Raw genomic sequence first — 14,771 nt, 5'->3', positions numbered from 1 at the left:
CTCAAGTTTTTCACCGCAATTTTAGAATTTTTTTTCCATTAAACTCTTACACATTGTTGAACTGATTTATCACCAAGTGTTAAATGTTTGGGCTTTCCTGGTGGCTCATGGTAAAGGACCCACCTGCCAATGCAGGGGACGTGGGTTCAACCCCTGGGTGGGGAAGATCCCCTGGATAAGGAAGTGGCAACCCACTCCAGTGTTCTTGCCTGGGAAATCCCACGGACAGAGGAGCCTGGCGGGCTACAGTCCAGGGGGTCGCAAAGGAGTTGGGCAGGACTTAGAAACTAAACAATTTAATTTGTGCTTTTATATGTTGTCTTTGTAACCAGCAATCTTGTCAACCTCTGTGAATGATTCTAACAGTTTGGGGTTTGTTTTTTTTTTTAACCTTTTCTATGTGGATAGTCAATCCACTAGGAAGATAATCATTTCTTTTTTTTTTTTTTTTTTTTCCTTCTTTACAATCTTTCTGCCCTTTTCCTTGCCCCATTTCATTGGCTAGAGCATTTGGGCCCATTTCTGCTGGGGCTTCCTGACTGAGAAGATTGAGCTAGAAAACCCTCCAGCACAGTACCAGTGAAGTTGCTGAGTGTGGACACCCTTCATGTCTTCCCCATCTTAAGGGAAAAGCTTTCGGCATTTCCCCACAAACTATAACATTTACTGTGAGTTGTAAATACCTTTTATCGTGTTGAAAAAACAATTCGTCCTGTTTCTAGTTTGTTAAAAGGTTTTTTTCAGTCATGGATGGCTGTTCAGTTCTTCCGGTGCTTTTCCTGTAGGTATATGTGTCATATTGTTGTGACAACATATTATACAACTAAGTCATGAACTAGTCTAGCCCTGCATTGTCTCACGTGGTAACCACTATTGAGTTCCTGAAGTATGTTCTAAGCGTAAAACAAATCCAGGCTTTTGAAACCTTAGTCCAAAAAAAAAGGCAGAATATTTATTATATTGATCATATGTAGAAATGATAATGTTTTAGATCTATTGGGTTAAATAAAACATTATTAAGGTTATTTTTTACCATTTATATTTTAGTTGTTTGCTGTATAAGTAAGTAAGTGTAAGTGAAAGTTGCTCATTTGTGTCTGACTCTTTGCGATCCCATGGACTATAGAGTCCGTGAAATTCTCCAGGCCAGAAGACTGTAGTGAGTAGCCGTTCCCTTCCCTAGGGGATCTTCTCAACCCAGGGATGGAACCCAGGTCTCCCGCATTGCAGGCAGATTCTTTACCAGCTGAGCCACCAGGGAACCCCTGTTTCCTGTGGCTGCTAGAAAATTGTAAAATACATATTTGGCTCATATTATGTGTTTTTTGGACAGCACTGGCTAGACACACTGATGTTTGCATCCAAATTTATAGTAAAGAATCTGCCTGCAATTCAGGAGACCTAGGTTTGATTCCTGGGTCAGGAAGATCCCCTGGAGAAGGAAATGGCAACCCACTCCAGTATTCTTGCCTGGAAAATCCCATGGACAGAGGAGCCTGGCAGGCTACAGTCCATGGAGTTGCAAAGAGTCGGACACGACTGAGCGACTAACACAATGTATATTAAGTGTTTAATAGGTGTCCTCATTATTTTAAGCATTTTTACAGTAACCCAATGAAGTGGGAAAATTTTCTCCATGTCTTGGATGAGAAAACTAAAAGTCAAGGAGAGAGTAACAAAGTAGCTAGTGGGCAGTCGAGCCAGGACTGTAACCCAAGCAGCTGACTCCTGGGCCCGCACTGTCGGTCACTCCCTTGTAGGGATCATATGACATTTTAGATCACTGGGGAAAGGATGTGCTTTTCAGTGAACGGTGATGACAGTTGATTACCCAGAAAATACTTAGATTCCCTTTGTCATTCTACACTTGAAAAATCAAACCAAAAGAACTCCAGATGGATTAGGCCAAAGTGTCGCTTATTTATATATATACACTTTGACCTGTAACCCATCTGGAGTTTTTTGTTTTATTTCTTTAAGTATAAAATGACAAATATAAATACACAAATATATACATATATGTAATTTTTAAGTGAATATTTTTCTAATTTTATTGAGAAAGGAACACTGCTTCCTAAGCAGGTCACAGAAACTTAGAAGTCATAAAAAAGCAATCAACAGACATGACATCGTATGAACAAACTTAATATATATAAATGTATTATTTATATTCTTTTTTGTGTGACAAAAGCTTTCATAAAAAAGTAAAACAGGCAGTATAGTTGGAGAAAATATTTGCAGCACTTACGAGCAAAGATTGCTATCCAAAATATATGAAGAGCACCTGCAAACCAGTAAAAAGACAAACAAGAGTAGAAAAATAGGACAAAGGATATAAACGATTCAGAGAAGAAGCACAACCAGCCAATAATCCTAATAGACAGGGAAATGGAAACTACAACAACCAGCAGATTACCAGAACGTTAAAGAGCACTGGTGAGATTGTGGAGAAGCAGACATTCTCGTAGTGTTTGGGGGTGCATTTTGTGCCAGATTTCAGAAGGCAGTTTGGTAATGTCTGTCCCAGTTTAAAATGTTTATAGAGTACATCCTATGCCCAGAGCTTGGTTTCTAAATACCATTCTCCATTAAAAGGAACCTGTGATCCTTGGGGAAATGGTTGATTCTGGGGCTGGGTAGGGAAAAATGCAAAGTGAGCCTGCGTGGAAAGTCTTGTGATGGCCGGAAGTGAAGAAGTGCTCAGAGAATGGTGGGGACAAGTTGGAAGACACAGGAGCCAACTTGAAGAAGCACCTGGCTGCTGACCCCAAAATTAGGGCATGCTAAAAGATGGCGAGGAACAGATACCCACGTCCTCCCAGAGCATCTCCCAACAAGATTCTTAGGAATCACAGAGGGACAAACAGCCACAAAAACAGAAACCTGGTGGACTCACCTCTACCAGATGTTCAAGGTTGGCATCGCTAGTAAAAGGCTAATCAACATCGTGGACCCTGATATCATGCATCAAGGACAGCCTAATTTTCTGTGGTGGTGGTTAGTCGCTCAGTCGTGTCCGACTCTTTTGCGACTCCATGGACTGTAGCCCACCAGGCTCCTCTGTCCGTGGGATTTTCCAGGCAAGAATACTGGAATGGGTTGCCATTTACTTCTCCACATTTTCTGTGTAATTCTTGCCAAAAATACACAACCTCAGTTGCATCAGAGGAAAACTGCGGGCAAATCCAAATTGGGGAACATTCTACAAAACAACCGAGCACTACTCTGTGAAGTGAAAAGGTCATAACCCTGAGACTGGGAGCGGTCGTGATCAGACTGATTGCAGTGGGGTCTCCTGGATTGGGTCCTGGACTGGAAGAAAAGGACCTCACTGAGAAAACTGAGGCGGTTCCATAGGTTTACCAGGTTGCCTGTCAGTATTGTGTTGATGAGAACGGAGGGCACGTGGCAAGTCCATGTTTGTATAGTTTTTCCGCAGATCTAAAATGTTTCAAAATAAAAAGTTAGCTGCCCATACTTGTTGACTCTGGAGTTCAGTTTCCGAATCTCTTCTGCAGGTTCAGAAAAATAGATAAAAAAACAATGTTGATTTCACATAGCTTGTGATGGCAGAGTATTGGAAACAGAGATTCACCAGTACAAAATCAAAGTATAGCATTAATGCAGATTTTACTGTGGGATGTACCAATTTAAAAACCTGAGGTAGATTTATATGCCCTGACATAGGAAAATCTCTATGAAAAAAAAAACTTGCAGAAAAACATATATTAAATTTAACTTTGTGATATAGGCAGTAAAAAAAAAAAAGTACTTTTATTTTTGTATTTTACATGTTCTGCATCTTCCTCCCCACTCCCCTTCTATAATTTAAACACTGGAGACAGTAAGTATGGTATTTTCTACCTTCAATGAGATCATCCTCTTTTGTGTGTTAGAAAAAACTCAGAATGGTGATTCTGATTGATAAAAATACAAAGACCTAAACTCAGCCCTTAGGAAAAGTTTCTTACTGGTTCATATTTGTGTTTCTTAAACTAACCTCAGTGGAGAGGGGCTGTCTTTTAGGCAGTCTCAGAGTTCAGGGAATTCACAGTTGATGACTACTTCGCTGGGGGTGTCTGGTCCCTGTGCCCCGAGCGTGTGTCCATCGGGCTGAGGGAGCACTCTGGGAGGGCCCCCTGGGCTTGGTGTCGGCACCCATGGTTACGTGGCTCCTCAGCTCTCCCGTGTCTTCAGCGTCCTTCATCGTGGAAGGGGGATGGTGGCGGTTGGGGTGCTGCCTGGTCTCCTGCAGGTTGTTTTGATGCCCAAGAAATTCTGTATTTCTGTGAAAATATCTCTGTGTCTCTTTGGAAACTGATGCAGCTTTTGAAGGTTACCTGCTTTGGTTATGGTGCAGTAGCACGCGTCCCTTCAGTCAGTAACAAACCTCAGGCTGTCCAGCAGCACCATGAACCTGGCTCATGTTTGGAATTCTGCATTGTTTTATCTTTGAATCTGCATTTCTCAGGTCTCTTTTTCCTGCAGACTTCTTACCAGGTAGGTTTCCTGGCTGGAAAGAGAATGTGCAGCCCCACCAATACAAATGTCATTCTGTGACTTTGGGTATAAAATCATTTTCAAGAAGAGTAAGGTAATTGGACTGAGGGTTTGTTCAGTGGAGGGAAGTTAAGTTTGGGGCCCATAGTCTTGGAAGGATGAATGATCACTATGCGAATGACAGAAATGCAGGTAGGTCTCTGTGGGTGGAGGGGTTCTGTCGCGGTGACAGCAGACACGGGGGGAGACAGGCAGGACCACGTCTTGAAGGGCCTCTTGTGCTGGGCAGTTCTGTATCTAAAATGCCCTTCCTCTCCCAGACAGTGCCCGGTCACCCATAAAGGTCACCTCTACTTTTCTCTTCAAGATTGTGACCCCAAGGCAGTATTTGAATCACCTGATCTCCTCCTAAATGCCAGATATTGCCACTAAGATTGTGGATTTTCTCAAAAGTCACTCTTCTTTTTTGGACTGCTCACGCCCCCATTCTTCTTGCTGCCCACAGGGACTCATTTTTGGTGTTCTTTCTCCAAGAGCTTGGAGCCCCCGACCCTCACGTCCTAGTCCTGAGCAGCCCAGGTGGTGGTTTCAGGTGACCTCTGCCACCACCCGGGGCCTCCAGAGACCTGTGCTCTCATCACCTCTGGAGCCCAGCACCCAGCTAGTGTGGCACTCAGCACAGTTCAAACTGAACCACACGGTAGAGACCCAAGTCTTTTTTGAGGGAATGCAGAGTACTCAGCCTTGAATGCTCCTTGGAAGGACTGATGGTGAAGCTGAAGCTCCAGTACTTTGGCCACCTAATGGGAACAAGCTGACTCATTGGAAAAAACCTTGATGCTGGGAAAGATTGAAGGCGAAAGGTGAAGAGGGGGGCAGAGGATGAAATGGTTGGATGGCATCACTGACTCAGTGGACATGAACTTGGCAAACTCTGGGAAATATTGAGGGACAGGGAGGAGGCCTGGCATGCTGAGTCCATGGGGTTGCAAGGAGTCAGATACAACTTAGTGACTGAACAACAGCAACTTAGCACTTACGTTTTTCAGATAACGAGCACCAGTTTTGTGAACACCAGCTAGAACATGGCGGGCAGACCCTCAGGTTACCAGGGGATGAGACTTCTCCTAAGGACACAGGAAGTGGGAGGTTCAGCCACCACAGTGGCTCTGGGTCCCTGAGCTCAGGTCTGTTCATGGGGAAACAGCCTTGGGAATCTGGTCATGCACACAGTGCCTGGTTAGTTTCATTAGTCCATGTGGTGGGGAACAGGAATCAGGAGGTTCACACACCGTAGAATGCACCTCACACACTGCAGAATTTTGGACCCAAAAAGCCTGTGTCCAGTGTTTTTGTTTTGGCTTGGGGGAGTCACAGAGGTTCAGATTTCACCTCTGTGATGCCTGTTCTGACCACCACATTTAATACTTTTTTTGGGGGGGCTGTGTTGGATCTGCTTTGCTGCACGGGCTTTTGTCTAGTTGCGGCAAGTGGGGGGCTACTCCTTGTTGCAGTGTGAGGGTGGCTTCTTGCAGTGGCTTCTCTTGTTGCAACGCACAGGTTCTACAGGCTCAGGCTTCAGTAGCTGCAGTGCCTGGGCTCAGCAGTAGCAGTTCCCGGGCTCTAGAGCCCAGGCTTCATAACTGTGGCAGATGGGCTTAGTTGCGCCGCAGCATGTGGGATCTTCCCGATTCAGGGATGGAACCCGTGTCTCCTGCATTGGCAGGTAGATTCTTTACCATTGAGCTACCAGGGAAGCCCCGTGTTTAGTACTTTAATAATTGCTGCACCCTACGCGCACACTCCTGGATCCTTCTTTCCCCCATAGCACCTGCTACTTTCTAGCGTGCTAGTTAATTTATTATTTATTGTGAATATTGTTTATTGTCTGTGTCTGCCTGTATAACGTAAATTCCCATTGGCCATCACCTATTCCCATAAATTAATCACAGTGGCAAGCCAATTTTCATATAACGAAAACCTTTCAGGAAATGAGAACAGTGGAATATCACCAGAGCATGCCCTACATACTAGGTAGAACATGACTTTCTTCTGTATACATTCAAAAGGTAATGTATTTGCAAAAATGGCTAATTGTAAACCTTTTAACAATCTTATCATGTAACCAGCAGAGGGCAGCACAGTTCGAATTTATCACATCTAGTAATTTTGACTTTATTTTAAAGCACATTTAAAGCTGTAACAACTGTTTTCAGACATAGTTCAATGTTTATCTCAACATCAAGTTTAATTTTTTTTTTTTTTGCTGCACCGTGAGGCATGTGGGATCTTAGTTCCCCAACCAGAGGTCGAACCCATCCCCCCTGCAGTAGAAGCGCACAGAGCCCTAACCACTGGACTGCCAGGGAATTCCTCAGCATCAAATATAGTATATTGCTTTCTCATTTGTGAGTCATGCTATTGCTTCTCTGTCTTTGTGGAGGAAGACGTTTCTGTTTAACATCACGAATAGGTCAAGCACATGTTTTCTAAAGCACACAGGACCACTTTTCTGAGTGTGATGGTGACGACAGGTGTGAGTCCTGTGGGGCATCATTCCATCACCACTGGGGGGCGCTAATCATTTACCCGAGCTTCTCTCAGGGACAGGGCTGCCCTCACCCGCTCCTGGAGGACTGGATCCAGGTGCAGATCCCCCAGCACGAGGGTCCTCATTGAGCACCTGGTGATGTGTCGACCCCCTTCTCAAGGAAAATTGCTTAGAAACTCAAAACCACATGAACCCCCCACCCCACCTCAGTTTATGGCATTCTATGGCATTGATAGTGATTTTTCTTCACATGGAAATTAAGATCAGACTCTGAAGAATTACACCTTTCTCTTTTTTTTCTTGCAAAAGTTAATGACTCTTCTTGGAAAAAATTGAAATTCAGATTGTGTAAGTAAGGCAAAGGGAAAGGACATGGTTTAGGGCTTTTGAAAAATATCTAATTGATTTTTACTGTTGATGATAAAACTGCTAAAAATTCCACCTTACAAAGTATGGGCAGTTAACAGCGGTGAGGTGCAAGTTAAGTGCGCATCCAGGAATTTTTTATTTGCATTCTCTGCAATACATGCGTAGTAAATCCTTTGTTCTCAAGCCTTTTTGTTTTTGTACTTTGGTGATTTGGTGCTGTTCATGTGTATGAGGAAAAACAGTACAAATCCATATTTTTCAGGTAACCCAAGAAGTAGAAAGAAAGTGAAGTCGCTCAGTTGTGTCCAACTCTTTGCGACCCCACGAACTATTTAGCCTGCCAGGCTCCTTCATCCATGGGATTTTCTAGGCAAGAATACTGGAGTGGGTTGTCATTTCCTTCTCCAGGGTATCTTCCCAACTCAGGGATCAAATCAAGGTCTCCTGCACTGTAGGCAGACTCTGTACTGTCTGAGCCACCAGGGAAGCCCAAGAAGTAGAGTAACTTTCAAAAGAGCTTTGCAATATTTCTAGGCAACTGTGGGTTTCTGTCTGTAGAAAGTTGAGGTCTTTGTCACTTTCTATGTCACCTTACAGATACACTTCTGTGGGTTTTTGGACACTTGCATGATTGTGTTCTCCAACCCCTTCCTATTCGCAGCTTATGAGGAAAGATCTAAGCTGCAAAGAAGGAGGTCATCATGAAACAAAATGCCATATCTTCAAATCTCAGAAATTCCTCTGAGATTGGAGATATGGAATGACGCTAGAAACCGGAGGGTGGGTCTGAAGTCATGACAGGAAGTTAAGACACCCAGTTATTTTCCATCTCCTGTAGCAAGGCGATTTCTCTTTCCCTTTGGTAAAACATGGAGATCAGGCTGTAAGGGGACTGAGTGAAAGTCTGTGTACTTACTTAGGAGCTCCTTTCCCTTTCTCTCTCTCTACTTACCTGCCCAGGTGCTGCTGGCCAGCTTTATTGGAGATCTTGTCTTTAGGTCACTGCTCAAGACAAGAACCTACAGAGCCCTACATGTGGGGTCTGTACGTGTTAATTGCTTTATTATTTTACAAAGACACTCACCACTCAACAGGCCATAGGTACTACACAGTTTTTAATCAGATTGTCAGTGCCTCTCTCTTAAATATGAAGAAATAGCCTCTGTTTACTAGACATTTAAAGAAAATCCCTGAACATGAATAGAACAAAGTAAACAGAAGAAAAAAAATTAGAGGAAACAGGTCATGGACGATATAGAAGAAAACTTTAAAACTGTATACTTAAGAGTCTCAGAAATTATATTAATGAAATAAGAATTGGATGCTATCAAAAAGATACATTCAGAGATTACAAGTGAGTTCTTGCAGATTAAAAATAAAATAAATAGGTTTCCCAGATGGCTCAGTGGTAAAGAATCTGCCTGCAATGCAGGAGACGCAGATTCAGTCCTTGGGTCCAGAAGATCCCCTGGAGAAGGAAATGGCAACCCACTCCAGTATTTTTGCCTGGAAAATCCCATGGACAGTGAAGCTTGGCAGGCTACAGTCCACGGAGTGACAAAGAGTCTAGCATGACTTAGCCACCAAACAACAAATACCAGAAATAGAACATTCAAATAGAAAGATTGGAAGATAAAGCAGAGAATTGTCTTAGTTCAGGCTGTTGTAACAAAGTAGCACAGGATGGGTGGCTTAAACAACAGATGTTTGTTTCTCGCAGTTGTAGAGGCTGAAAGTCTAAGATCTCAGTGCTGGCTGGATGGGACTCTTGGTGAGGGCCTCCTTCCTGGTTTATAGAGAGCTGCACTCCTGCTGTGTCCTCACATGGCAGAAAGAGAGCTAGCTAACTCTCTGGCCGCTTCATATAAGGGCACTAATTCCATTCAGGTGGCTCCACTGTCATGACCTGGTCACCTCCCAGAGGCTCCATTTCCATACCAGCACGTTGTGCATCAGGGGACACAAACATTTGGTCCATTGAAAGAATATTTCCTAGAAAGCAGCTCAAAAAGAAGAGGAAAAGTAGGAGTGAATAGGTAAGAATAATTAAAGGATCCACAAGAGAGGTCCAGTTGCTTATAAAAATGTCAAAATACAAGAACTGGGGTGGGGGGAGATTTCAGGCATAGGTTCTACCCGATGGCTAACATATGCAATTTCATAACAGTCTGCAGAGAGAGAAGGTCCTGAAAGCTTCCTGAGAGGGGAAAGTGTCACATACAAAAGTTTGGGCATCAGAGTGGCACCACTGCCAACAGCAGCACCGGAAGAGGGAACAGTGAGGGGGCACCTCCACCACGCGGCAGGGATTAAGCTTCACTCAGAGTGCCACACCCAGCCAAAGTGCCAGGTGTAAGAGAAGAGGCGCAAAATTCACAGCCCCGGTGATGAAAGCCCGCTCCTTCACAGCCCCTCTGTTAGTTGTGAGAGGATGTGCTCCACCAAAATGAGGGAGTAATCCCCAGAAAGGAAAAAAAAAAAACATTGAATCAGAGACTCAGGAGCAGTGGTGGGAAGCAGCAGAGGGAGCGCACAGAGTGGTCCCCAGAACTTGGGCCTCAGAACCGCAAGACTAGGCTGAGCGGAAGCGTGGAGGTTTCTGGAGGCCGTCTCAGAAGACAGACCACTGCACAGGGTTGACCATATTGACGGCTTCATAGCATGGTAGAGAGTTTGGCACTGAGAGAAACAAAAAGGCCACTTAATGCCGTTATGTGGTTATTTTAATCATAGTACATCATGTAGCTAGGTTTTGAGCAGTATTTATGGGAATACTAAATACTGATTTTACCAAAAATGTTTGCCTGATTATACCAGGGGTGTGTGTGCAAGGGTGTGTGTGTGTGAGGGGTGTGTGCGTGTGTGCAGGGGTGTGTGTGTGTGCACGCACACGTGGCTGAGGTGTGGCAGCAGAAGCCGAGTTTTCATCTTCCATGGCAGGCAGTTGATGTATAGAGTTGAATACTCGAGAACAAGTGGTATAACTAGTTATTTCACAACAGGGAGATGATGAGCAGAAGAAATAGCCGAGAGACCTACATCTGTGGAGCGTGATTTTAGGTGGGGGAGAGGGGAGCAGGGCAGGAAACTGGTTTTCTGTTTTAAACCCTAGGTACTACTTGCTTTATGTGATGTGTGTGTCTTTTGCTTAGAGAACAAACTAGGCATGGTGGTGAGAGATGAGCCTGGAGAGGCACAGGGTCCCAGGAAGAGGGTCCTGACACTGTGGTGATTACGGGACTGAGGACTTCAGGGCTGGCTCCTGGCCTTGGGGGTTGTGTGGTCCGTTAGGTCAGTGAGGGTTTGTGCCCTCCCAGCTCCACTCTCTTCACTCTCCCCAGCCCTCTGGCCCTTTGGATTGTCCAGGAGGCTGGCGGGCTGGGGGACACTCCCCACCAGTCAGCTGAGGTCAGGGGTCCCCTCCACTCCACCACCCGGCAGGCCTGGCCTGGTCAGGGCCGCCCCCTCGCACTGGCCCTGGGGCCGCGTCTCTCCCTGTGGTCTCCCCAGACCCTGCCCTCACTTTTCTAGACTGCCCTCTCTCCTGTCCACACTCCCACTCTGAGTGTGTGTCTGTCTCCTTGGGATTGCGACTGATGTGGGTGTTAGGCTGAGAAAAAGACATTATGTGAATATTCACGGAAGCTTTCTTTCAGGTTACATCCTGATAAACACATCATAAGTTGAAAATGTCATAGGTCAACGTGTATGTAATACACCCAAACTGAACAGCACAGCTTAGCACAGCCTACCTTAGGTGTGCTCAGAGCAGTAAAGCAGCCTACAGTGGGGCCAGATCACCTAACACGCAGCCTGTGTCGACTGTCTGCTGTAACGACTTGAGCACTGTACTGACACAGTGAGAAGAAACAACAGTTGTCTGCGTCCAGGGTGGTTGTAAGAGTGTCGGTTGTTCCCCTTCGTGACAGTGTGCTGACTGGGGGCTGTGCTCGCTGCCACTGCCCAGCAACACAGGAGCAGATCGGACCATGTATTGCTAACCCAGAAAAGAGCAACATTCAGAGTATAGTTTCTACTGACTGTGTATCACTTTCCCGCCATAATAAAATTGAAAAGTCGTAAGTCAACCGTTGTGAGACTTCCCGAGCAGTCCAGTGGTTTGGGGTCCGTGCTTCCACTGCACGGGCACAGGCTTGATCCCTGGTTGGGGAACTAAGATCCCTTATGTCCCACAGCACAGCCACAAAAAAAGTCAATCATTGAAAGTCACAGACTATCTGTATACTTATCTCTTGAGGTGAATATATCTTAAGAGAAGGATAAATATATTTCATATATTATATAGTATATGTGGTTATGTAGTAAATATGGCAGCTGTAATGAGAGATATAGATGTTGAGATATATATATATATATAAAGAGTTAAATATGTAAGAATGAGAATATAATATAGAAAACAAAAATCTGGACAAATATTAAGAACATGTACTGAAATGTCATCAGTGGTTATCCCTGAGTGATAGGATTAAGGCCCCCCCCCCAACTACTATAATCTAATTTCAACAATAAACGTGTCATGAATATATTAAGAATATGCAGAAAAGAACAGTTTGGTGCAATATATTAGAACATAGAATGGGGATGAAGTTGAACTTATATGGGAATGATGCCCTTAGTTGTCTTAGGGTTTTTTTTTTTTTTGCCTCTAAAATCTGCCTCCTATTTTTATCCTGTGACCTCATAACATACTGTAATGATTATGATCTCTTAGTCACACTCCTGGGAAATGCGCTGTTACCTCACTGTGAGACAACCCAGTGTTTTTAAGTCATTTTGTTCTAAGAAAGTACTTGGGAAGTGAAGAGAGAAACGCCAGCCCTGTCTATTGCTTTGGGTGAGTCTGAGACCAGAAGTGCCGCTGTTCCTCACTGGACTCCAGCCTCAGACTGCTTCCAGGGAGGAGGTGGTTAACCTCTGGGGAGCTCCTTGAGCTTGACTTCAGGAACTGGGTGGTGGCAGTGAACTGGGAGTGACGCTTCTGTGGATGGAGGCTGATTGGTCCAGGAGTGCTGCCAGGGAGTTCCCCGGCAGTCCAGGAAGCAGCGCTGAGCTGTCCCAGTGTTGGACGGCCCACAGGTATTCCCGCCCCACCCGGCCTCCCAGGAGTACAAACCCCGGCAGCCTTCAGGGTCCTGCTGTGACAGAAAAGATGGTCCTTAAAACCGAAGAAGAGGATGGTGAGTCCCAGGCCTGGTCTGGGTGTGTGGGGCGAGGTTTAGGTATCTCTTTTGATCAACATGTGACGACATGTGTTGTGTGACGACAGTTTTGCAGCCCCTTGAGGAGTGCCAACTGAAAGGCTCTTGCTTGTGTGTGTGAGAGAGAGAGAGAGAGAGACTGTGTTTTTAAACTGAAAGTGTCCCCCAGCCCCCACCCCCACTCTGCCTCTTGCTGGGGATCCGCCCTGGGTGCGTCTTGGTGGCGTTTGCCCTCCTACTTGGCGATGGCGTCTGACTTCCTGAGTCTGAATAACAGTCTTAGAAGCGCTGAAAGTTGCGTGTACACCAGTGTGACACTAAAAAAGGAAAGATGTTAGAGACCAAGTTTGAAAGTACCTGAGGATGAATAATAACCGTGAGGTTCAGGATGAATAATAACTTTTTATTAAATAAAAATGTAACAGAGGGAATCCGTAGTTGTTTGATCTTCCTCTTTTGGTATTAGGTAAGTAAGGACTGAAGCCTTGCAGGGTCTGGGGAACTTCCTTTGTCTTCTCCACACCTACACTGTAAACAGTGAAGCTAAGAGTAAAGGGGTGACAAGTTTTGTGGATTCTAAATCCCAAAAGCCTTTGCAGAAGAACTGGCTTTAAAGCACCCTAGGTCAGGGCTCTCCAATGTCTTGAAGTTTTGTGTGTGGGTCTGTGTATGTTTTATTGTGATACTTTCATCAGATGGCCATGTATTTTTTGTTTTGTTTTTGATTTGTTTTTGACACGTACACACTGCTACGTTTTATTTATTTATTAATGGCTGCCCTGCGTCTTCGTTGCTGCACACGGGCTTTCTCTAGTTGCGGCAAGCGGGGGCTGTGCTCTAGCATCGGTGCACGGGCGTCTCCTCGAGGTGGCTGCTCCTGCTGTGGAGCACAGACTCGAGGCGTGCGGGCTCCGGTTGCTGCAGCACGCAGGCCCGGTGGCTGCGACGCGCTGGCTCTAGGTGCACGGTCTTCAGTAGCTGCCATACGGGGGCTCATCAGTTGGGGCTGGAGGCCCTAGAGCATGCAGGCTTCGATAGTTGTGGTGCATGGGCTGAGATGCTCAGCAGCACGTGGAATCTTCCCAGACCAGGGATTGAACCGAGGTTTCCTGCACTGACAGGCAGATTCTGATTCACTTGTGCCACCTGGAAAGTCCCAGATGGCCATGTTTTAGTGCCTTTAAGACAAAAAGCAAAATATATATTGGTTTGTAGCTGGTATTGGATGATATGAATAAGTCAGGAATAAATATTAAGCTGTTTTTCAAAATGGATTTTGTGAAAGTGATAATGAACTTTAGGGGTCGTTTTTATCTTTTCCCTTATCTGGTTCACTGTAAAATGTATGTGAAGTTTCATCTTTGTGTCAGACAGTATTGTGGACCATACCCCACAGGGTGGCTCGAAAAGCTATACTGTGTGTGAAAGCCTGTGGGGGGGGGATTTGGTGTTGACAACACCCGGCATGTGAGGAGGGGATGATGATGAAGCGGTTCTCCGTCAGAGCTGAACTGCCCCCGTGGGAGCTGTTGTGTCTGAGAGGTGTGTCCACGGTAGCCAAGGTGTCTAGCTTGAAAGGGGACCCTTGTGAGAGGGGAGGAGGACACTGGTGGATGATGCTGAGGTGGTCAGGGTGCACTGGCCCGGCCTCAGCAGAGGGTGACCGCTGCTCACTGAGCTGGTTCTTCCCTCTTACTTGCCGCTGCTCCTTCCTGGTGGCCTGGCTTCAGACTCCCTGAGGTGGTGCCAACAGTCACTTTAAAGTCAGAATCAAGGGGTTCCATGCTGTCAGCTTCTGGCCATCCTAGAGGCTTTAACATTCAACATAAACTGCTCAGTGTGTGTGCCCTCGATTCATGGGTGGGAGTAGGGCTAGGGCATTTAGAAATCAATTTTTAGAGATAGAATTAATGGGCAACTTTGCTTTGAAAAAGTAGTCTTCAGAATGGGTGGTTCTCCATTTCCCTCAGCACCCCCTGCCCCGGAATGTTTCATCTTGTTGTTTGTTTGAGACATTGGGGGGGGTGCAGTGTTGCTAAGATACTTGCCCCTAGATACTGAGATGAGATGACAGAGATGGCATCGGGCATGTGTGAAAGTGAAGGGAGCAAATGGACTTTCCCGGGGCGGTC

The 14,771-nt window shown here is 45.4% G+C and overlaps 1 protein-coding gene across 2 annotated transcripts in view; it reads left to right on the top strand.

Annotated features, from left to right (window-relative positions):
- CYTH1 (cytohesin 1) overlaps positions 1–14,771 on the top strand; it is an 80,158-nt gene that overhangs the window by 25,354 nt on the left and 40,033 nt on the right. Inside the window, exon 1 of one of the 2 annotated variants that reach the window (XM_044938633.2) lies at positions 12,407–12,618. The exons of the other annotated variant lie outside the window; for it this stretch is intronic. Within the exon in view, the coding sequence (XP_044794568.1) occupies positions 12,426–12,618 (193 nt within the window). The 5' untranslated portion in view covers positions 12,407–12,425. Of the gene's footprint in view, positions 1–12,406; positions 12,619–14,771 lie in introns of those variants that run through there. 2 annotated transcript variants of the gene reach the window in all.

The sequence above is a fragment of the Bubalus bubalis genome, chromosome 3, assembly GCF_019923935.1.
Source record: "Bubalus bubalis isolate 160015118507 breed Murrah chromosome 3, NDDB_SH_1, whole genome shotgun sequence".
In the NCBI taxonomy this organism is placed as follows: domain Eukaryota; kingdom Metazoa; phylum Chordata; class Mammalia; order Artiodactyla; family Bovidae; genus Bubalus; species Bubalus bubalis.
This window is presented reverse-complemented; position numbering and strand designations above follow the sequence as displayed.